The sequence below is a fragment of the Stigmatopora argus genome, chromosome 5 (genome assembly GCF_051989625.1).
Source record: "Stigmatopora argus isolate UIUO_Sarg chromosome 5, RoL_Sarg_1.0, whole genome shotgun sequence".
In the NCBI taxonomy this organism is placed as follows: domain Eukaryota; kingdom Metazoa; phylum Chordata; class Actinopteri; order Syngnathiformes; family Syngnathidae; genus Stigmatopora; species Stigmatopora argus.
In genome coordinates, this window is record NC_135391.1 from 9982279 (window position 1) to 10006962 (window position 24684).

Below are 24684 nucleotides of genomic sequence, written 5' to 3' on the forward strand. Positions count from 1 at the left end.
ACTATTTGAATATGCATTTTTCATGCTATTTATCAACTGAGACTTGAAACGTGTTATTATAGACATTTGAAGGCCCTCAGTTTAAAAATATCTACTATTTTTAGGAAAGACATTTTGAGGAATATTAAACTAACCACAGAGTTTAATTATTGAAACATAACAAAGATGATATTTAAATATTAAAATTTAAGCTTGTATTGCACTTAAGCTATTTTACTTATAATTCAATGTTTGCTTAAAATGTGCAGTTGACAGTCTGATGGCAAGATTTCTGTCAGGAATCAACAAACTGATTTGGCTTCTCCTGATTAACAAAGGCTGCCATCTAGAGGCTATATGAACAAGTCAAGAGAAGTTTCAGCTTTCTTATGCTTAATTTTAACTGACAGCAAATACTAGTTAAAAGAGAATGTAGACAAAGATTTTCAAAATATAGAATAGAAAACAAACATCCTAGTATAGAATATTTAAACTCTACACAAGAAGGTCAGAAGTGTGAGGCCGATGGTCTAAGCACAGTATGAGTTTCCACTACGCGTGTGTTATCCCCAAAACATGTTGGTGCCCCTTTCACTAGATTGTGCCCTAGGCAAACGACTTGCTCGCTTATTATGAGGCCCATAACTGCCCGTGTATATATAACATATAATAAAATAGAGGCATCACATATATTTTTGTTCATGGAAGCCACACTTGTATACCTAATGCTAAGATTGTGGCTTTCATGAGCCAAAATGTGATGTTCATATAGATATTATGGGTTGTTTTTCTTTTCTTTAATGAATTAATTTATTTACATAAAGTTATCCCTCTAAAATAGGGGTTGGGGGTTAAATTCAGTATTATGGATGGAAAATGAGGTAGAAGGTATGACATGGGATATATAAGATACCCATCGGCCAAGTGGTTAGGGTGTGGGCCTCACATTTCTTGGGTCGACTGTTCGATCCCAGGTGGGTCATCACAGTGTGGAGTTTGCGTGCTCCAGGGTTGTGTTTTTCTCCGTGTACCCCGGTTTCCTTCCATATTCCAAAAATAATAACATGGTGGACTCTGCCCGCGACTCTGGTTGTCAGTCTTGTGGACGGCGGCGATTGGCCTGGTGCCTGAAGTCAGAGCTGTGATATGATAGGCTCCAGCACCCCGCGCGTACCTTGTGAGGAAATTGAATGAAGAGATGGATGAAAATTTCAAACAGTAGGGGGCGGCAATGCTCCATCCAGCTGCCTGCCATCTAGTAGATGATTGAGCTACCATATAAACGCAACACAATGATATTTTTTGCCCAGTAGATGACGCAAAGGAGTTACCACCTTGCCTGTCTTGTCCATATAAATATGAACCTTTTAAGTCACTTCCTACGTCATAGTCAGTTTGTTGAGGAGTCACATCAAATAGGCGCACGCCATGTGCACTGTTGATCACAAGGGGGAATTCTGAAGACTTGTTCCTCTTCTTAGTTATTATTGTTTTTAATAAATACATCGGTTAGCGTAAATCAAGTTTATTAACAACTCGGCACACCTTATCGCGCGTTTACCATTAAAAAAAGTTACTGGCGGTTGAGACGCGTTGACTACCGCTTGAGGAAACGAGGCAGAATGTATCATGAAGAAACGTCTCTACAGAAGCCACGTTATGGAAGTAAGTGGTGCTTTTCATTTTGGGTATTATTATCATAATAACATTTTTTGACAACAAACATCGGTAAGCAAACAGTTTCGGTTGGTTTGATGAGCAGCAGGTGTTTGATCGGCGTCTGCCTCCTGCAGTAGTAGGTGTGTCAGCTAAAAAAATAAAACAAATACCAAATATAATAACAGATGGGACGTTTTTATGAAAATATGGAAGGCAGACAGGTTACTGTGTTTGTTTGATATCGTCTGAAACTCTAAAATACACATTCTGTAACTTTTGGACTACATTTTGATGGTTTCTACCGTATTTATTTAGTATATCAGCCATTTTTCAACACATAAGGTCTTTTCTCATGGTTTAAACGTCACAGTAACTGCCCTGCTGGAGTATTGATACAGTGCAAATAAATCAACAAATCACAAGGCTTCGGTGTCTAGTCAGCTCCTGCAGTCAGGGTAAAGTGAGCAAAGTGTAACTTTTTAAAGATAAGACCAATCAATTGAGTCATCACGACTGTGCTGGTTTGCATTCATGCATGATGAGGACTTGTGTCTGCAGGGATAGTACAGCACAAATGTTAGTTTTACACTAAGGTAACCCTTAGCTATCCAAATATTAACTGGGAGTGTTTGAATTTGCATGTTCTACCTGGAGTGAATGTATTGGACACACCGTAATGCAAATGGAATAATTAATTCCATGTATTGAATTAATTTATCTGCTTGATCTTCAATTAGATTCAACATGCTCGTGGTGTGTTTTCCTCAATTTCTCTCGCACTGTTGGAGAATAGAGCACTGCAGCTGAAAAACAGCATGAGTCAACACCATAGAGCCAATAACTAAAGTCCCATGATGATGTGCACACAAAGGCAGAAAACCTCATCCTGTGTGTTAAATATAACAGCACAAAAGTGCAGGAAGTGTTCACACTAGTCACCATGTCTTGTATGTAGTAGCTTCACTTGGACATTTGGTCCACGTGCAGTAGTGAGTGCAATCTGTTTGTATTTGTCAATAACATACCTGTCAACCTCTGCCGATAACTGCCCTTATAAATGATTATGATTCCTCTTACAAACCCCAAAAAAACCTTACAAACACCGTACGGTGTTTGTAAGGTTTTTTTGGGGTTTGTAAGGGGAATCATAATCATTTATAAGGGCAGTTATCGGCAGAGGTTGTCAGGTATGCAATAACCCTAAATTGTGAAATGACCACACTGCCATACAATTTGATACCCAACCAAAGTTTTAGATAAACATGACATGTTTCACAAGACCTGGGGAAACTCCTGAAAATATCAGCATTTTAAAAAGGATCAATATTTATTAAATAAATATTTCTTAAGGTCAAGATTCAAGCATTTATTTGGCAACCTTCGACAGTTCTGCTGTATGACTGTTGTAATTTATTTTCCATCATGGGAGCTTGTTGTATATCACTTGCCACTATTGTGGATTTTTTTTCTCCTGCCTTTTGACCGTGGTATTAATTGAGAGAATTATGTGCTCTCTTTGGCAGCATATGCATACAACAGTCCCATTTCAAGAGGGCCACTTAAGGACTGATTTTATTCACACCTCAATGGTACTTGAATTGAAATCCCCACACAACAAGCATATATGGTTATTATAAAAATGCTGCCAATTCAGTGTAAAAACTATGTCCATTCCCCTCAACAGAAATGGTGCTCTTACTGATGCCTGCTGCCAACCAGGCAATTGAATTGCAGAATTGAGGCATAAGGGTATTGGGATTACATTGGTTAATTTTAGACTAATCAGTCAATTGGTTTAAGAACTTTGTCTTGCAGCAGTCAGTACACTATTGGTGTATGACTATACATTGCCTATGAAATTGAAGTAATCTTTGCAATGACCTGTGAAAACATTTGGTACGTCTTTGCAATCTACTACTAACATCCAATCACATTTTTTAATTCATGTCCAAATTTGTATTGGCTATATTCATTAATTGGCTGCCATTGCCAGCAATAGATGCGTTGAGTAATCCCGATGCTGACTTTTTGACTTCTGATCCAATCTGATTATTCTCAAGAGATGTTTTGCCGATGCCCATATTTTCAAACTAGTAAAAATAATGCAAAATATAGTGTAAACAGTAAATGATGTAATCACTTTGTTTGTGTTAAAGTCAAGAAATGCTTTCTTTACAATATTAGAACATGTTTGGCTTCTGGTTTGATTTACAGAGACCGAAAAGCACAACAGTACTGAAAACACACGCGACTACTGGATTGTATCCGGTCTTGTGACCAAATCCGATACTACAAAAATTGTCATATCGGACGCTGATACTGATACTGAGTGTCAGAATGGGGCATCACTAGTTTTAGCAACTCCATGTGAATTATTTATCGCAAATTAGTGCTTTGGTTTGACAAAATACATTCCTCCCTATCAAACCTTTTAGTACATAAAAACTATTTACATTGTGTTCGGAGTTAAGGCTGGATTTCAATTTCGATGTTTCGTGGGCAAGACAATAGAGTAGACACCCAAATATTTCTGAATTGTCATTGGCACATAGTCTACCATAAACTTTTGCAAATTTGATAAGTAGTGACTGATGAATTATGAAGTTTATTTCATTAATGATGAGTTGGGAGTTATATCATGAGCTTCAATTGTGTGTCGCTATGATATGTATATAATCAGCTGTGCTGACTATTAAAAGAATACACAGTTACAGTATTGTAATTCATTTTGCAGCCATTCAGGATGATGAGAGACGGTCAGCGGAGGAGATGGATGAGAGACGGCGGCAGAACATTGCTTATGAGTACCTGTGCCACCTAGAAGAGGCCAAACGGTAAGATGAAAATAACAGAAATGCTGCAAAGCATTTTTTTAAAACCATCAGGTGTCATGTATTCAGAGTTGGGCGTAACGCATAACTGAAATGATAACTTTTTTCAGTTATGAGTATTGCAAACTGAAAAAAAGGAATAATATAACAGCTTTACGAAAACGTTACTTTACTAGTACAAGATGCCAGGACGGAATCCCTTGTTCCATCTTTTATTAATTTTCCCTCAAAAAAGCCGCCTGCCAATTAGATTTTATGCCTGTCTGAATCGCCATCAGCCTGTCACATACATGTGGTGATTCGCATTATTCTCATCATCCATCTTGTGGAACATTTGCACCATATGGTGTAAAGAAGTCGCTAATGGATAACACTTGCATCAGTTATTTGTGAATCCTATGTGTTGAGTACTGTAAACGCTGAGCGAAACTCCGCTCGAAAAAAGACTCCATTCTCATTACGGTTGCCAACTCCCTAAAAAAAAATTAAGGGCCACTGGGTTGGTAGAACCAGCTGGCTCCTTAACAGTCACCGTCTTCTCTTATTTTTAATGTCTATAAATACATACAAAATATAATATGGCATAATTGTAACAATGTTTTCAGTTACTTATTCTAACAGTACAACAATGAAAAGATTTCTTGTGATGGGTGCCTAGAGACAAACCACTTCCGTTCAAGTATCTTCTTTAGATGCCCAAAACTTTCGATTCTTGATTCTTGACATTCTACAGTCTACACTGCACACCTATTTTTTTCCATTCACCTGTGTCACAGTTGAACCTTTCACTTTGATTTAGCTGCCATTATTTTCCATGTTGTACTCTGGATAATGAATGCATAAATTGTGCTTTTAGTTTTGTTGATAAATTTTATGGAAATTTTGCTTTGCTGTCTTGCTTTGCTGAGGGCTCCCTGACTCAAACAGCTGCTTCCTTCAAACCGTTTCATTCTAACTTCCTGTGCTACTCTTGTTATTTTTGAAAATAAATACCTAGTTTCTCTACTCTGGAAACGGTGTCAAATTGGATTAGGATTAGGATTTCTAATGAAGCATCAAGAGCAAGGGATTAGTCTTTATGCCAGAGGTCAACAGTCTGTGTTCTTTGAACAAGGGTTGAATCTACTCAAATCCAGTTCAGTTTGTAAATAGTATTGCAAAAACCAAAACAAAAAAGTGCCATTTATCATTATATTTACAGAATTCACACGCCTATTGCACAGTTAAGATCTAGAATGTTCATATGTAAAAAAAAAATGGCCTGTTTATCACACTAACAGGATAATCAAATAATTGATGTGTATATTATTGCATTCCTTTTGTCAATAAAGGGTAACAAAATCATTCATCCCTTTTTGTCTACCTTTTTGTCTAAGCATATTTCACTGTCTAATTCAGGACATGTTTGGTGTGCTGTAGGATTTTTTTCCCCCCACTGTAAATATCTGATTTGCCCATCACTGCTTAGAAAACACTGCATTAGAGAAGCGTATTTTCCGCACTATAAGGCGCACCTTCAATGAATAGCCTATCCTCAAAAGATATATTAATTTATTTGATATATATATGATGCACCGGATTCTAAAACGCAGTAGTATTGTGGTAGTGGTAATGGTAGTAGTATGGGATTGTGTTATACATCCACTAGATGTAGCTGTAGTAGTAGTAATAGTAGTAGTGGTTCGGAGTTGTGTTATACATGAACTAGATGTAGCCGGGAATTTCATACAATGATTAGTCAATATTGATCCATATAAGGCGCATCGGTTTATAAGGCGCACTGCTTGCTGGCTTTTGGAAAAAAAGTCTTTTAGTTGCACATTATAGTGCAGAAAATACTAATGCATGGGTTTCTCACTAAAGTGCAAAGCGATTGTTTTCAACATGTTTTCATTTGAAACAGACCCTCTTTTGGATTGTCTCCTACAGTGCGTATTTTTCAAATGAATATTTTCCAGACATTCCACCAGGAAAGTTTCAAATTTCATGGATAAATAGTGATGAAAAGTGCAATATAATCAAATGTAGTTGTGTAGATCTCAGGATGAAGCTTGTGGCGCAGTGTTGCTTGGTTGCTCCTGGTTGGACAGTGACAATGACAGGAAGGTCTGCTCAGATAGCTATAAACATGAAACTCGTCTGTCCTCCTCCAACATTGTTCTGAATACAGGAAATTGAGTTCCACAAGCAGGATGTACCTTTTTTGAGTGTGTTCCTGCAAAATAATTTTCCTCAAGAAATCTTAAATTGATTTTAGTATGTGCATTTGAATGATGCTTTTTGCTTTTATTTTGTGTTTTTTTGGACTTCGCTACTCCTCTTTGTTCCATTTTTCCTCAGAACTATCTCTCAGGGGGCAAATAGAACTGTAGAAAAAAATTTAAAGGCGGTGAATTGAAACCGTCCACATTAATATTATTTATGGGTGACATTTTACCGTAGTCATCAGCATCGAGCTTTGTGACTGCTGTCGACACTTTAGTTTAAAAATCATGCACTGTTGATCCCAAAATTGGTGCTGAGTCTGACATTTTTAGTGTAGATGGTTTGATGGTACTTTAATTAATTTAAGCAACGTGTTGGTGTGTTACATTATTGATCCATGTTGACAAAGAGGGGATGCTTAACATGCTTCCAAGTAGCTGAGCTTTAAACTTTTTTGGGGTAAATCATTTATTCTGGTCTGGAAATGCGCAAACATCATTTCTATTACATTGGGACAGAGGTAGAGCTCCAAGTATAAATTTGGCGTCACTCCAAGCCACCTTGATAATGTGTAACAAAATATCAAACCAACATAATTCACAACTCTGCTAATCATTTGCAAGAAATACTCCTGGGTCCCGAGGAATAGCTGCTGTTCACATCATAGGTTATACACAGTTCAAAAATATTTTACTTCAGTATTTGTCCTTTCAGTTATGAGGGATCCAGTCCAAAATATGACAGAACCCTTTTTCTTTTCTTTTCTTAATGCCTGGGCCTTCAATGGTCACCACAGCACCTCATTACTAGACCACCCGGAGGGAAATCTCAAGTTCTCGCTTACTTACTTCTTACATTCTTCATTTTGTTCTTCTTGGGGAGGACACTAGAATTGGTACTCTTCCTTTGTGTGAACAGATTAGAAGTAGATTTCATATGTTTATAAACACGTCCACCTTAATAGCCATTTTTTAAAAACATTTTTGTTTTTTCTGTCAGGGGTATTTAATTTTGTAAATGCATTGATCCTTTTTTTGATCCGTAGCTGATCAATTTGATTTATTTATTGGTAGACGGACCACAGTGACATTTGGTAGATCTGTTCTGTGGGTGTGTATGCATTGATTATTGGACCTCCTATTTCATTTTTTTGTCTCAGAGCTGATTAATTATATTAATTAATTGCAGATTCATGTAGCCGAGTGGTCATAATTTATATTTAACTTAAAAAAATAATAATAATAATCCAAGCCCATCATCTAAATCTTCCATCATTTAACGGCTACTGCTCTCATGGCTTCCTTCACTCCACTCAGCAACTCTCTTAGGTTTCCGTAACTTAGTCCCCAAAACATCCACGTGACCTTGGCTGTCCCACTGATGAGCTCTTTTCTAATCCTTTCTAAGATGGTTACATGATTCTAACCCTTCCGTTCAGAAGTACAGTAGCTTTTGCCTACATATTGGTTAAATTTTTAATTCATTTTCCAAGCTGATTATTTTCATTTGGGGATCTGGGGGGTGCTGGACTCTATCCCAACCAAGAACGGCCATTTATCAAACAATTAAACCTATTTCTGGAAATTATGAAACCCTAACTGCAAATAAAATGACTTCAATAAACCAACATTATTACTTCGCTTTTGTGAAAACTAATAAGGCTCGAGCAAAAAGCCAAAGAAATTTGCGTCAAATGCTGACTTAAAGCTTTTTCCCTCTTTCTTGTTACAGTTTGGTTTGATTACTATGCACTTAAAACACTGCTTTGACTTCAGTTTGAATGTTTTGTTAGGTGGATGGAAGCCTGCCTGGAAGAAGAGCTCCCCACCACCACAGAACTGGAAGAGGGACTGAGGAATGGTGTCTACCTTGGCAAACTTGCCAATTTCTTTGCGCCCACAATGGTGTCAGTAAAACGGATCTATGATAGAGATCAAGCTCGGTACAAAGTAAGTTTCCATTGCATCCCCCCAACCTATACTGATACACTGAATGCAAGTTCAACAAATTGGTAAGATTGTTTTCCAAAGGACTTGTTAACCCTCCTGCAATTTTCCTCCATTCAGACCAACGGGCTGCACTTCAGGCACACAGACAACACAGTTCAGTGGCTCAGGGCCATGGGTTCAGTGGGACTCCCAAAGGTAAGGGTGTGCACAGCTCAGCATGTGCTTTATTTTATTGCAAACATATTTTCATACTGAATATTCAGAAGACAGACTTTATCTCCCACACCTTTAGGGAAAGACATTTGTTGCAACCAGTTACATTATGGCCGTTGACGTCATAAGGCTTACGTATTTTTAGTGTTTCTGCCAACATTTGATAAAAACCATGCGAAAGCAAGCAACTACAACTGAGTGTTTTTAGTCTTTTTTCATGCAGACATAACTATATAATATGTACCAATGCTTTGACTGAGCTCCTTTGAGATGACATTACTTGCATAAAAGATGAGTGATGTAGAAGTCACTGATCACTGCAGCATGTGACTTTTGAATTATATTATTTTTAATTATATATATGTATAATTTTGGGGGCAGAGAGGTCAACATTTCTTTGTTGGCAATGACCAAATGACCCAGACTTTATAAATTTGGCATTTAGTAACTTAAAGCTAAACAATTAATGTATTATATTTCTGAGCATTTGCATCTGTGATCGGTTAGAGCAGATAATTGAAACATTTGTAAATAGTTTTTTTTTTCCTTCAGATATTCTACCCGGAAACAACAGATGTGTATGACCGGAAAAATATGCCCAAAGTGGTATACTGCATACATGCACTCAGGTAAAGTGTATTATTAACAATTTGACAATTTAAAATATGAAAAGTCATATACAAGACAACAAAAGATTTATTCAATTTAATTTCACATATGTTGGGTAGGAAAGTACCAGAGATCCACACGTGTTCTAACATAGGAAGTTAAATAAATTTTCCATAAATTAGTCTTAAGATTTAGTGTAACTGAAAGCTGTCTATTTCATCTGCCTGACAACAAGATAAATTTCAGGAGAGATTACTTAAATTGCTTAGATTGTTTCTCTATTGTAGTTTTTCTGTCAAGCCATTTGAGAATTGGTTTCCTTCCCAATTCACACACACGTGGCTTCTTCCTTCCTGCGACTCCAGCAGGAGTCCCACAAGGCCGCCTTGCTTCCCTGTGCACAATTGTGCTCTCATGGAGTCAACGCAGCAGATGTTCTGTACATACAAGTGTGATTGAAAAATGTCATACAACAACAAAATAAAGTAGTTTGGACAGAAGTTGCTTACAATTACAAATACAATAGATGTTGTCAGAGAACAATGATTTTTTTGCAAAAGGAAATGCAAAAAGATTGACTCATCTTTTAAAACCGGTTGCTCCAGGCCATTGATCAGCTGATTGTGTCAAAAGCCCCCCCACTCATTAATGCGTTTCAGCTGTTTCTGTGTTTGTGTATACAGATAAAACGGTGTCCATGTGGTAAGGGCAGAGGCCAGTTCATGTTTGCACACACTCTGACCAAAGTACAGAAAATCGGTCGGCCTGGGCTGCTATTGTTGTTGCTCTGATGTTAGACCAACCTTAAGTATCTATAATTCATCATGACATATCAGGTACCGACAAAACAATTAAAGTTTGATGAAGTTTCCACTCGCCTACCTGTGGAATTAATTGGCCATTGGACTGGAAAACAATCTGAGTGGATGGCTGCATAGCATTTCTTGAATCTGAGTCAACACTACCTCCCTGTGGTGTTTGCACGTTATTGGTGGGAATTAAAACAAAATAGACAGAAATAATCTCTTTTAAGAAGGACAAACATACAAATCTTTCAGCTAATTAATTGTTGCTGCTAGTCGCTGAACATTGTTATAAGCTTTTGGCGTTCGCTAAAGTTTTAGTCCTAATCTTGCAACCCTGTTGTTTGTTTCAGCTTGTACTTGTACAAACTCGGCATTGCACCACAAATCCAGGACCTATTGGGGAAGGTGGCTTTTACAGGTACAAAATGATAACAATTGTTACATTTTTGTTTTGCTTTGCTTGTTTTTCCCCTCCCCTCGATGTTGACATTCCTCCTGTCTTTTAATTTTTTTTTTTTTTTTTAATAATTTTATTATAATTTTGCACTGTCCTCATTCATTTTGCATTGGTCTGTCTATTTTTTCCAGAGGAAGAAATAAGTAACATGAGGAGTGAACTGGACAAATATGGTATTCAAATGCCAGCTTTCAGTAAGATTGGAGGAATCCTGGCCAATGAGCTATCAGTGGATGAAGCAGCATGTAAGTCCTACTGTAGAAGGTAGATTCATAGGTTAGATTTCAAAAGGTTGGGATTTTTATTACTGTTCCAGTAGCACAATCTTTTATTCAAACACTGAAATGTGCTGCTCTTGCCTTCAGTGCACGCGGCTGTGTTTGCCATCAATGAGGCAATTGACAGGGGTCAGGAATCTGCAACTATGGCAGCCCTCAGGAATCCAAACGCAATGCTGAGGAACACCCAAGAAGCTTTGGCGCAATGCTATCAGGACATGTTGACCCAGGCCAAGAGCCGGAAACCAGACCAGTCCTCAAGCAGTGTAAGAATGATTTCTTGTTTTTTAATGTATTTATTGACTGGATGTCTTTTCACAGATATTGACCTAATTATAATATACACAGTTATTGCATTTTCATATTATCTGTCCCCCAAAACTAAACAACGCTTTTTAAAACCATAATTAATATTACAAAAAAAATCATGAATACCCAATGTAATCTGAGTGTCATAAGAATTCATGCATAATGCAGTGAGATGTAGAAAATGTTGATAGTTGTTCATATTAAGATGCAGAGGAAAAAAGTACATCCACATATTGCCAGTGTTGTTTTTATCCATTTCAGGAATATCTGTTTCCCATGTAATTGATAAAAGAACAGTGAAAGTGGCAAGTTTATTTGTACATCTCTTAATCACAAAATAGGGCTTCAGATGCCCCTAGTTGACAATGGTTGGTAACATACCCTGATGTACACCGCTGTCTCTTTATTATGGTTTGCTCATTCTTAATATCCAAATAATCCTCACTTGATTTGGATAGTATTTTGGAATACGTCATCACCACTTTCAAGTTGTTGTCTAAGCAGATGGTTCCAATTAGTGTCTGATACAATCAACTGTAGTGGCCCAGAAAATGGTTGCCTTCACTGACTCACTCCATAAGCCCTGCCAGCACATTCCAGCTGCTGCAGTGTCAGCCGTACTTCCCCAAACATTAACACTTGCACTGCAAGGCAACCCGTTTCGCATTTGGTTTCATTGCCTTCGGCAACCCAAACACAAGGGCATCCACTTGAAACGTGATGAAATTTAAATTCCAAGCTGATTTATATGAAAAATGACATTTCTTGTCCTTTTCCTAGTATTGCACCATTAGTACGGAGGAAAGAGATGTTTATGAGGAGCTGCTGACACAGCAGGAGATCCAGAGTTGCATCGACTTTGCAAACAGTAAGGACCATACTCCTATATTACCAGATAGCCTTTTTTAGCATTAAAAGTTTGTCTGTTTTTCTGTCCCAGTTCAAGCAGGTGTAAAGCAGGTAAATCATGCGGTCTGTGCCCAAGATCCAGCATCTCTTTTGGCTGCACTAAATCTTCCGGCGCTGGCGTTGCGTGGAGTGGAGAATGTAAATCATGACTGGTACCTGCAACATTTTACCACATATTGCCAGCATAAATGCAAGGTACCCTCATTTTGAGTCTGTGTTGGCAACCCAGTATGAAACCTGTTAGTGATCCTGATGAGCAATGTTGTTTTTGTTGTTTGTTTCATCCCCTAACAAATAGTTTCAGTTCTAACAAAAGCTCCACTCACATTTTCCAAACATATTGGTATTAATCCTCCGATTCCACCCTTTTTACTATAGGATGAAGATAAGGCCGCTCTGACGGAAAAGGATGAGATTCAGAGAGTTGTTAGCTCTTGCAATGAGTTTGCAGAGGCTGAAAGAAGAAGTAAGCAACCCACAGAGCCTGTTATCTTTTTCTGAAGTCTGTCCACTCACTTGAGAGTTTAATACGATTGTTTTTCTGTTTAGAACTTGAGGCAGTTTCAGCAATCAATACAGCTATTCGTCTCGGTGACGCACTGGAGACTTTCGAGGAGCTCTCTGACCCTGAGGCTCAACTGCCACTTGTTTACCCAACAGCTGCTAATCTCTACCAGAATGAGCTTTTTAGTTTGCAACTACAAGGAGGGAGGGTACGCTTGGCATCAGCATATTAGATCATATGAAGATTCACTGACACATTCATTCTTTTTCCCCCTATGGGTTAATGTGGTCAAATTTCAAGACATGCGCTTCATTGCAAACATCTATCTGCATTTAGTCTGACCTGAGCCACGAGGAGTTATGTGTGGCGGTGGAAATGCTGTCAGCTGTAGCTGTGCTCAACGAGGTTCTGGACACCAAAGATCCACAGGCTGTTATCGAGCAACTAACAGATTCGCCTTTGGGTTTTACAAATATGGATCCAGACAACCTTAACAGGTAAATCAAATGTGAAAGACTGTAAAACTGACTTCCCTTCTTCAATAAATCACGGTGTAGGAGGTCATATTAAGTTTAAAGTCCTCTGATACAAATGGGCCTTTTCCTCAGGTATGCAGAAACCCTAGTCAAACAGCGAAATGAGTCTCTTGCTAATGGCCAAGAGTTTCTTACTTGGAATGATGTTCAAAAGAGCATTGACGCCGTCAACATTCAGGTCCTTGAAGAGCATGAACGTAAGAATGTCAGACAAGTTTCAGTTTTTTTTCAAACTAATCAGTACATTGTAGTTTGCTGCAAATTCAGTTTATCTACATGAAATAACCTCCCATGTTTACATATTTTCCTCCTTATTCCAGGAATTATAGCAATAGCAGAGATTAATGAGGCATTGATCTCTGGTGAACATCAGCAGACACTTGCAGCCCTGCTCCTCCCCACTGCCAAGTTGACGGGTGTGAACCCAGCCACAGCCAAACACTACCATGATGTCTTACGCTATACTAAACAACTACTGTGTCAGGTAATATGAAAATCATATTACATTTATACACATGCTGCATGCAGAACAAAGTTATGTTCCCACCATTTGGATTGCACAATTAATTTGGAACAAGTGAGATTTGACAGCGGTACTTCAATTCTCAACATGACAAAATTTAATCTCATCCCTTTTAAGACATTTTTTTACTGTTGTCAAAAGGGGGTTTCTGAGAAAGATTTACTTCCTTTGTTTTGCAATTACACAATTACATTCTATTGTGCTTTCTGTTAACACATGAAAAAATCCATGCTCCTTTTTTTCATAAATTACAGTTGTTAACCATGAAAAGAATTTATAGTAATGAACAAACCTAACACAAACCAGTTAGTTTTGTTGCCACCATACAAAATTTCCTTTCAATTTACTCCTTTTGGAATCTTTAAATCTGTGAAGCATTTTCATTTTGTATGCTTTCAACGATATATAATATAATATTTCTGCTCTTTAAGTAAACACCATTTATTTTCACATTGTCAACAGTATTGCACCAAATTCCTGTTCCAATGCTGTGTATACTGTAGCCTACCATGTTTATTTTCCAATGTCAGGTGTTTCCGAGATTGCTGTGCCCCAACAATGGTCTTGTAAGGCCGTGCCTTTTCTGTGTACACATTCAGTCGCACGTCCTAACAGCCGACCTCTGGGATTCTGCGGACGGAGATGAATTGTATCTCTGTTGCAGCCGATTTTGAAATAAGCAAACACAGGAAAGGATCCAAACAACTGTGGAAGCAGCAGAGACATACAGCAAATCTGTAGTATCCGTAAAGTTTGTCATCCCCATTGGAAAAGAGGCGGGCATAGTGTGCAACATGCAGGATCCCGCTGGGCAAAAAACACAGCACAAAGATGACGAAAACCAAAGTACTGATCTTTATAAAAGGTCTCCAATTACACCCGGATTTTCCAAGGTGGTATACCACTGACACGTGTGCATAGATGGAAAGTAGAAATGGGACTACAAAGCCCAGACAAACCAGCATTAGTCTATATGGCACCAACAGTGAGTGGGGTTTTTCTTCAAGGGGAAGCACGTCGTGACAAGTGGTGACCCCCAGCTCAGCAAGCCAGTAACTTTGCCTGACTAGTAACTCGGGTATAATCGCCGCCCCGAATAGGAACCAGACAGTGAAGCATGCCCACACCGCTAGAGTCGTCTTGGCCATCCTTTTATACAAGAAAGGCTTAACCACTGCCAGGTAGCGCTTCAGGCTGAGGCAGGCTATAGTCTGTGCTGAGCAGTAGACGTTGCCGTAAAACAAGGCGGTCATCAGCCGGCAGGAGAGTTCCCCAAACACCCAGTTGTTTCCACTGAAATGGTAGTGAACGCGTAATGCCAGGGAAAGCAGGAGCAGCAAGTCTGACAAGGCCAAGTTTAAATAAAGCACAACTGTGGACAAGGACTTGGCTCGCAGTCTCAATCTTAGGAAGGCCAGAATATAGGCATTGGAGGGGATACCCACAATCATGGCCAAGATGTAGGATAAAGGAAGGATCCAGGTGCTTAAGACCCCTGTGGTGTAGGCTGTGGCAGCATCGTCTGGGTCCACATCCAGCCATGGCACTCCACTAGGATAGAAACTGGCTGACCGCTGCTTTGTCAGATTGTGTTGATACGGCTTGCCCTTGAAAGATTTTGGAAACACTTCAGATTGTGTACTGTTTGTGGTCAGGTTTCTATTCCCTATATGGGGCGGAAACATGACAGTGTTAACAAAAAGCTCTAGAAAACAGTTCCCAGGCAATAAAAACAAAGATTCAGCAAAGTTTCTATTCAACTTAGGATACACAATTGCAGTTCTTAGTTTATCATACACAAACAACATCTACATGTATACAAAGTTAAATGTTTACAATTGCCCTCTATTATTGGTTCAGATTAAAATGCTAAATATTTTCCGATTATTAAATGAATACAAATACAAAAGATTAATCAAATCACTTACCATCAATTTGGACTGTCTGCATTGTCATGAGACAAAGTATAACTCCAGTTAAAATGTGTGCCATGCCTGCCAGATGTAGAAACCTTTAATATTTTTTCGCTATTTCTTTATGTATCGCTGGTATCAAACGATAAAGTTGAATTATTGGCATCGTTCTTGTCCTGTAACTGCCAGCGATGTGTACTCGATTGGCCACCTCATGGAATACAAGGAAAGCTTGGCTGTTTGTTCGGTTCTGCATGCACGTTTCCTGTCTAGCCTTGAAAACAAAATTCCCAGTTGCCTGCGTCAGTAATTTCCCCCTGACTCACTGGGATGGGAGGATACAAGTTCATGGTTCATCATATGCTGTGATATCCAAATAGTCATTAGATTCTCAGTACATGCATGCAGATGTATTTTGTAAAAACCCGATTAAGCGATATAATGTTACCACTGAATATTGTGTTTCAAGAAATGGATCGTCCCACATAAATCTGTATACCAGTACATTTCCTGTTTTTCGGGTTCCAATATGAACATTCATGAATATTGTGGGGATTTTAGTTTTGTTTCATGTTCTATTGACAGTCTAATAAACTGTCGTATAACCAGTTTTGTCAGAAGAATTGGGTGGGAATTTTTAGAGGAGCAAGCTGACGACTTCCTTCCTGTTAGTCCGCTGGTCAGGATTTGCTTTAACCTTCGCCAGAGTTGTCTAAAATTAGCCTCAAATGTTAGGCGGAATAAGTGTTCTTCCTGTTTTTAAGGTTTACATACAGAGTGGTCAAGTAGGAAAGACCTCAAACTTTCTCCCTTTACTTCTTATAGGTAAAGTTTATACTAACTGCAGTATAAACATCCTGAATTAAGCTTTATTGGTGTTGTTCAGTGGATAAAGAATCACATGATGCAAACTGAATTGATCATGCTTAAAGCGATTGATAATTCCTGCCTATCAATCTGACTCAAATACTGCCATTGACAGCAATACAAGTCAAATGAAATTGATTGTTTATCACTATCAGTGGCAACAAATGAGTTCATTTATCAAATAATTGTAAAGCATTTACAACAGCAGTCTGGTCATTATAAGAACGGTTCATTTTTAGAGCATTTCTGCATCCTCTATCACAATCAATGGCAACAATAATAATAGTTTTTGCTCTTACCTTGACTGTACATGACTGAAAATGTGGCAATGCTATTTGTCTGAAAACAGACCTCTGGAGATGAGTCTGCTTTACTGTGGCTGGACCAAATTCAAGAGGCTATACATACAGCCAACCAGAACACAGAAGATGCTATCACAAGTGAGTGCTTAAAGTTTTACTCATAAAAAAAGTGCAGCGCTTTCATTTATTGGCTATGCAAGTTTTTTTCTTTTGAAATGTTGTGGGGAATTTGACAATTAATTCAGTCAAGAATTTGCATTATGTTTTTTTGACATTATCCTGTATTATTAAGTGGTGGAAAGAGTCATTGGGTAGAAGTCTCCACTTCTTTATTAGCAGGGTCACTTAATTGTTTTGATAGTTGACTTTAACGCCTCTTCTTTGGCTCATTTCTCCTCTGTTTGGACAGTGGCTGAAGCTGTAGCTGACATAAACGATTTGGTGGCACAGGGTGACTCCCAGAAGACGTTGCAGGCTCTACAATCAACAAATGCGGGCTTGAAAGACGTACTCGCTGAATGTGCTGATATCTACCAGGTTGAACTTGCACAAGCACAAAGAAAGATGATACCTGAAGGTAGCTCAACTCATGAATGCAATGGGGAAGAAACACATTTTGCAAAATCTATACCCTTACTCTTAGAATCCGCTGAGAGTTTGTGGGTGAAACACTGCATAAATGAAAGATATTACTACTACTATAATCTGGAGACAGGAGACAGTACCTGGGAGGAGCCCGAAAACTTTAAAAACAACAGTCTGCACCTCAATAAAGAGAAGATTCAGGTACTCTGCTCCCCTCCACTACCTAGGCCCCGATGTGATTGATTTAATAGATATATAAATAAAGGGTTGTTTATCCCGTTTAGATTGCAGTCAGTGGTGTCACGGAACGATATAATCGGGAACAGTTGTGGTTGGCCAATGAGTCCTTGGTGACACTGCTGCAGGCGAGGATACGAGGTTTTCTGGTGAGGCAAAGGCACACTCGGAGAATGGAGTATCTGCGTCAACAAGAACCACATGTCATCAGGCTGCAGGTTGTACTAAAAGGCTTTGCTGTTTTTTTTGCAATTCACTTTTGGATATGTAGCTATAACTGCCCTTTTTTTTCTTTTTAATATACAGGCCTTTTGGAAGGGTTACAAACAAAGAAAAATATACAGGGACAGAATAAAAGTGCTTCATAGAAATGTTAGCTCAGTTGTCAAGGTAAATCGTTATTTTTCCATTTTTAAATATATCCACTCAGATTTTTAAAAATATTAATTTGCAGAGATTATTTTTTTATTACTTTCAGATTCAGTCCTTGGTTAAAATGTGGAAGGCCAAACGTAATTACAATGAACGTTTGCAATACTTTAAAGATCACGTGAGTAACGCTTGACTAAAATCATTTATTCCTATAAAAAGCATGCTTTTTTGTGGTATGCTGAACATGTCTTACTGATTATTCTTGCTCATAGGAGAAGGACATTGTAACGATCCAGGCCTTCGTGAAGGCCAATAAAGCAAGAGGCAATTACAGAACTCTGAGTAAGTCCACATAGTTCAGTTATGTAATGGGTGTTTGAGTTAAGTGCACAAAAATGAGGGCAAGTATTTGATCACTTGTCTGCTCATTTATGTTGACATTTGTATTAAATGTATTCGGTCATCTAGATTTGATTAGTTTCTCTTTTAACCCTTATGTGCAATGACGCAGCTGGCGCAAAGGACCCTCCCTTATCAGTAGTGCGCAAGTTTGTCCACTTGCTGGAACAGAGTGCTTTGGATCTGCAGGAGGAGCAGGAAGTGACGCAGATCAAGGAGGAAGTGGTCACAAAAATACGCTCAAATCAGCAGATGGAACAAGATTTGAATATGATGGATATCAAAATTGGATTGCTGGTCAAGAACAGGATTACTCTGCAGGTGGCCAAGTCTTTCTTGTGTGTGTGCAAGTTGAGGAAATCTGCCTGTGATAAGAGGCAAAATCTTTTATAAGACCGATTGATTGCCTGGAATGTGTATTGCAGAAATTGTGTATTTGACAAGAGCATTTATCTTTCTCCCAATAAGGATGTTGTATCACATAATAAGACAATGAAGAACATGAAAAATGAAACGAACAAAGATGACCTGGCCATAGTAGACAAACTAGGAATAAAGGGACTAAATAAAGGAAAACGGAAAAAACTAGAGGCCTACCAACATCTCTTCTATTTACTGCAGGTACAACAATTGTTTAGCGTACTCTATTAAAACCTCATCATTGTGTATTCTATTAAAACCTCAATCATTGTTTGAATGCACCCAAAACATGGCAACAACCCGCTTTTCTTTTTGCAGACTAACCCATCCTACTTGGCCAAGCTCATCTTCCAAATGCCCCAAAACAAGTCAACAAAATTTATGGACACTGTTATATTTACCTTGTACAATTATGCATCCAACCAGCGGGAGGAATATCTGCTGCTCAAACTGTTCAAAACTGCTCTAGAGGAAGAGATCAGGTAACTCTTGTCTCCCTGTGAAGATTGAAGTGTTTTTTTTTCTGATCTTCTGCAAACTTCACTTCCTGTGACTCAGGTCTAAGGTTGACCAAATTCAAGATATTGTAACAGGGAATCCCACAGTCGTCAAGATGGTGGTGAGCTTCAACCGAGGAGCGAGGGGCCACAACACTTTACGACAATTGCTCTCTCCAGTGGTCAAAGATATCATTGAGGACAAAAATCTTGGCATCAACACCAACCCTGTCGATGTTTACAAATCCTGGGTCAACCAGCTAGAAACAGCCACTGGAGAAGTTAGGTAAGAAATGACTATTGTTATGGGAAGGATTTCCTTTTTAGCAGATCTCAGTGAACACAACAGATGAACATTCAGTACACTATACCATTTATACTATTTTAGAATTGTAGTGGTGCTTAACGATCTTGTTATTTGAGTTCTTCAGTAAAGTGCTCAACATGACTATTCATCAAAGAACAACATAATAAATATATTTCTAAGAAAAACAATCATATCAACGTTACAAGGCAATCAACAAATTAAGTACATCCATTCACTAAAGTGTCTTATAAGTAGATGCACCCTGTGTGAGATAGTCACTCATTAATGATGTGCTTTGGATTGGATTGGATAACTTTATTCATCCCGTATTTGGGAAATTTTATTGTGACAGTAGCAAGAAAATGCATAGTTTATAATCTGGTTTGAACATTTGGTGACTCCTGACTTTCAATTTTACTTATGGTTCCTCAGCAAATTGCCCTATGAAGTGACTCCCGAGCAGGCCATGTCACATGAGGAAGTTCGAAACAGGCTGGAGGCATCCAGTATTGCACTTCGCTCCGCAACAGATAAAGTCCTCAACTCTATTGTGTCGTCCCTGGATAACATTCCGTAAGTTTTGCGACCTGGTTTAAATGTGTATCATGTTTCTTAGTTGAAAGTTAGGGCCAGCTCTTCAAATTCTTTCCCAGGCAAAATATTGTACAGTATGAAGACTTGTAGTTTTTATAGAGGCCTAAGTGTGCCACCAGATGGTGCTGATGATTTATAGGGACTCTGGCAGAACTACATAGCACTTTTAAAATGTGGAAAGATTAAGAGCTGTCACTATTTTCTCCAAATTTTCAAGATTTATGATTGGCCTTAGTCGTCATTTTCTTCACATGGATGCATTCAGATGGATGCATGTCAACAATTTTTAGTACTTTTGCCTTTTTGATTTGCATGCAGTTATGGCATGAGATATGTAGCGAAGGTCCTGAAGAACTGCCTCCACGAAAAGTTTCCAGATGCATCAGAAGATGAGCTATTTAAGGTATAAGTCTTCAGTTTTGTGGTTTAATATTTGTTGGAAAACGGTTCTGTTGTCACAACCATCTCAAGATGACTTCTGTGCTTTCTCGGGCATGGTGTATTTGACAAAATCGCTTTTCTATTGCAGGTTGTAGGAAACCTGCTGTACTATCGCTACATGAATCCTGCCATCGTAGCTCCTGATGGATTTGACATCATTGATCTATCGGCTGGAGGCCAACTTCATGTTGACCAGCGTCGCAACCTGGGATCTGTGGCAAAGATGCTACAGCACGCTGCTGCTAACAAGTTGTTTGAGGGCGAGAACGCACACATGACGCCATTGAACGATTTTATATCGCAGACATATGAAAAGTTTCGGTGAGAATGCACACATTTTTTTGAAGGACTCATTCATATTCTGCGATTGAACATTCTTTAATTTACTGACTGTTCAAACGGATTGGATGTAATCAAATTCATTAGAATTTTTCCTTTCAATTGGGCATATTTCCCTGAGAATGAAATATTGCAACATATTCTTCAAGTTAACAAAATTGGAACAGAAATTTTGCATCCACAAACTTCTAATTCTTTACTGAACTCTGTCCAGCCTGTTTTTCCAGTCTGCCTGTGACGTCCCTGAACCAGAGGAGAAATTTAATATTGATGAATACTCAGATCTGGTAACACTTAGCAAGCCCATCATCTATATTTCTATCGAGGAGATCATCAATACACACTCGGTAAGTACACTAAATCAAGAGCTCTTAATTGAAAAACTGTTGCATTTAATGTTTGAAAGACACAATGCAGCAACATTTGAAGGTGTTTTTACTCTATCTTCTTACCACAATCAAATGTATCAATGCAGCTGCTTTTGGAACATCTGGAAGCTATCTCGCCAGAGCCAAACGACCTGTTGCACGAGCTCCTGCAGGACCTGGGAAATGTCCCCGATGTTGAGATGCTACTTGGTACAATTACGTTAATACTTGGATGCTCAGTATCACTTCAAAAAGAAGACAATGACCAACCTTTCCATGTTCTTGTCAAAATAAGGTGAAGGAGTCGTTCATAGCAATGACACAAACAAGGAAGTTGTTCTAAACCAGCAGGCCAAAACTGAGATCTCCCTCATTCTGACCAGCAAGTTTGAGCTGCTCGAGGGGGATGACAAAGACTTGAAGACTCTCATGACAAAGTGAGTTGAGCTTTTTCCAAAATCTCCATATTGGTATTAGTTTTTCAGTCATGGTCTGCAAATAGATTTTGCAGCATGAGAAGAATCAGAAGGTGTTTTTAGAATTATTCCATTGAATCATAAATTGAATGCGGCAACCCCAAAATGGTGAAACACTGCCTTGCTGCAGTAAGAACTTTTTACCAATGGAGGGAAACAGAACAACTATGAAATACTCATCAGTTTCACTACATAGTTTTTTTTTGTATCATCCACTCCCCCCTATCGCCTGGTGACTCAACTTTTGCCTTTCCTGCACATAATTTCCTGTACAAACAGGAAGAAGCTTGCCAGCTGCAGCTATCTTCCCTATAAACATGTATCCTTTTATTTCTTGTAACGAGCTGGAATAGAAATATGATTTCATCCTAACCTTTTATAGTTATGACATAACACTGTATGACATCCATGTGTCATTGCTGATCCCAATTTCCCAAAGACTCATTTTTTTGTGATCCAATGGACCAAAGGATGTTGCATGGTGTATGCAAACAAACATGACAAACATTTATCACTGTTTTCAGTATCCTATAATGCTAAGAACCTTGTATAATTGGAGGAAAAAATACTAAATTCTTGTTCATAAGATGCCCACAATTGGCCTATTTAATACACTAATAGGAAACATAATTAAAGAAAATAGAAAAGCACATATGTGAAAGTAGTATTTATTGATTTCTTATTTATTGATTATTTATTTGTCTGTCTGTTGTTATTTGTGCACTATTCGGTGAAAGCTTTAAATCTCATTATACTTGAATAATGACAATAAAAGCATTCCATTTCTAATGTCACCTCCTTTTGGTAAATATCATAATTTGATGTCAGGAGCAACATTCAAACAAGGGAACAAAGCTTGTGAAGAAAGCTGTGATATATTGTGCCTATTTGTGTTTTTAGGACAAAGAAACTTGTTGTCGATGCGATTCGTATTCAACCTGGAGAAACGTTGCTTGAAATTTTAGAAACCCCAGCCTCAGTGCTTCAGGTGACAATTTTAGCTTTTGTGGCACTGCACTTGCCTGCATGTATTTCTTGATCTATAATTTTTAATCATACTAATCATTGTTGTTTTGTGCCCGCAGGAGACGGAGCATGCAAAGATAGCAATGCGACGTGCGGTTCAGGACGCTCAGACCCCAGATGATCTCAAGAGCAGCCCCGCACTACTGGAAGACAGTCAGCTCCCTCTGGAGCAGAAGAAGAGGAAGATCCTTAGGAATCTTCGCAACTTGGAGCAGGCTAACTTTGTATCTGCCGCAAACAAATACCAGGACATCATCAATGACATTGCTAAGGTGTTTAAGCAGCTCTCTCGGACTGGTGTATGAAAGGCTATCAAGTGTTTTCAACTTGTCTACCTGATTGTAGGATATTCGCTACCAAAGACGGTACAGACAAAGGAGGAAGGCAGAGCTCGTGAAGCTACAGCACACGCTGTCGGCGCTCAATTCCAAAATGTCCTTCTACAGGGAGCAGATGGACTATTACGACACCTACATAAAGACATGCCTCGACAACCTCAATCGCAAGTGAGTGTGCTGTCCTGAATGATGCTAAGTGTGCATGGCTTGTTCGTGGTTTCACTCATCACGCTCTAACCGTGTTTTGTGTTGGTAGGAATTCACGCAGGTCCATCAAATTGGAAACCAAAGGGGATTTAAAAGGCAGCAAAAAGTCAAAATCTTTGAAGTACACCGGAGCGAGGTTACATGAGAAAGGAGTCATTCTAGAGATTGAAGGACTTCAGACTAATCAGTAAGTCAAGCTGCGTAATAGTTCGGAATGAGTGTGCCCTGGTCCATTCATTGATTTAGTCAAAAAAAAGTCTTCGATGTCAAGTAACGGGCAGGAGAATAAATTATCTTTTTGTACTCAATGGCTAATTAACCGTATGCTTCTTTTTGGGGTGTTTTTCTTGGAGCTTGAATTTGTCAGACATAAATGGCAAAATTATTTTGCTTTTTTAACACCTCCGTCCTGTGCTGTTTTTTTCCTCTTGTTTTTCAGATTCAAAAATGTCCTATTTGAAATTTTACCATGTGAGGAAGTAGGGGATTTTGAGATAAAAGCTAGGTTAATGGGAGTCGAAATGGAAAAAGTTCAGCTTCATTTCCAGGTAAATAATAATTATAAAAGTCATTTACCAGACACAATGATTTTCACAAAGTCACGTGTTATTTTTTTTGCTATGTGTTATCTTATTGCGGTTGCATTCATTTCTGCCCGATATTTGCGTCCAGGACCTTCTACAACTTCAATATGAAGGCGTGGCTGTCATGAAGATGTTCGACAAAGCTAAAGTGAACGTGAACTTGCTCATCTTCCTCCTAAATAAAAAATTCTATGGAAAATGAAAGGAAATCTAGAAGCTGAAAATGGTTTGTGCCTTGGGACAGCACTCAATTGGTTAAAATCAGGAATGTCAGACAATGTTCATGTCATAAAACTATTCTTTCTCCAAATAATGTAATGTAATTAAGATATGTCTTTAGAAAACAAACACTATTGTTAAGGGTCACTGAATTATCAAGGCCACCTCCCACTGGGCTTGTTCAAATGCTGTAGTTCACTGGTGCCTTTTAATCATGTGTCAAAATCATATTTTAATTAATAAAATTTTTAAAAGTTGCAATTAATATATATGTATATATATACACATTGTTGGTGTAAATTGATTTTGACTTTGTGTAATAAATAAAAATGTCTTACAAATCTACTTTTTATTTTATTTTAATGAAGGGGGCTCACAATACAAAATTTTTAATAGATTTAAAAAAAACTAAAAATACAAGTGAC

At 38.4% G+C, this 24684-nt stretch overlaps 2 protein-coding genes across 5 annotated transcripts; one reads left to right on the forward strand and one right to left on the reverse strand.

Moving 5' to 3' along the window:
• The first annotated feature begins 1310 nt into the window (after nt 1–1310).
• On the forward strand, nt 1311–24604 carry iqgap2 (IQ motif containing GTPase activating protein 2). 3 transcript variants are annotated; one of them, XM_077601305.1, is made up of 38 exons: nt 1311–1644; nt 4373–4472; nt 8467–8623; nt 8741–8818; nt 9389–9465; nt 10602–10669; nt 10840–10953; nt 11074–11252; nt 12076–12163; nt 12236–12399; nt 12583–12670; nt 12754–12917; nt 13046–13206; nt 13318–13442; nt 13566–13729; nt 16898–16988; nt 17260–17427; nt 17497–17636; nt 17720–17890; nt 17979–18062; nt 18151–18222; nt 18317–18386; nt 18556–18764; nt 18912–19064; nt 19182–19345; nt 19422–19646; nt 20100–20240; nt 20580–20664; nt 20791–21023; nt 21256–21388; nt 21517–21619; nt 21705–21846; nt 22786–22873; nt 22971–23183; nt 23257–23417; nt 23506–23643; nt 23896–24004; nt 24129–24604. In XM_077601305.1, exons 1-38 carry the CDS (start codon nt 1602–1604, stop codon nt 24240–24242), a joined length of 4977 nt encoding a protein of 1658 aa, XP_077457431.1. In that variant the 5' UTR covers nt 1311–1601; the 3' UTR covers nt 24243–24604. The 3 variants fall into 3 exon arrangements, with proteins under 3 accessions (XP_077457431.1, XP_077457429.1, XP_077457430.1); XM_077601304.1 differs by having other exon boundaries at nt 1312–1644; nt 17494–17636; XM_077601303.1 differs by having other exon boundaries at nt 17260–17636.
• f2rl2 (coagulation factor II (thrombin) receptor-like 2) lies at nt 9451–15909 on the reverse strand. Of its 2 annotated transcripts, XR_013300375.1 has the most exons (3): nt 15697–15909; nt 14277–15434; nt 9451–9882 (listed from the first exon to the last, which is right to left on the reverse strand). XR_013300375.1 is itself a non-coding variant. In XM_077601313.1 (2 exons), exons 1-2 carry the CDS (start codon nt 15758–15760, stop codon nt 14377–14379), a joined length of 1122 nt encoding a protein of 373 aa, XP_077457439.1. In that variant the 5' UTR covers nt 15761–15909; the 3' UTR covers nt 14194–14376. The 2 variants fall into 2 exon arrangements, 1 of the variants encoding a protein (XP_077457439.1); XM_077601313.1 differs by lacking the exon at nt 9451–9882 and having other exon boundaries at nt 14194–15434.
• Nucleotides 24605–24684: the final 80 nt, after the last annotated feature.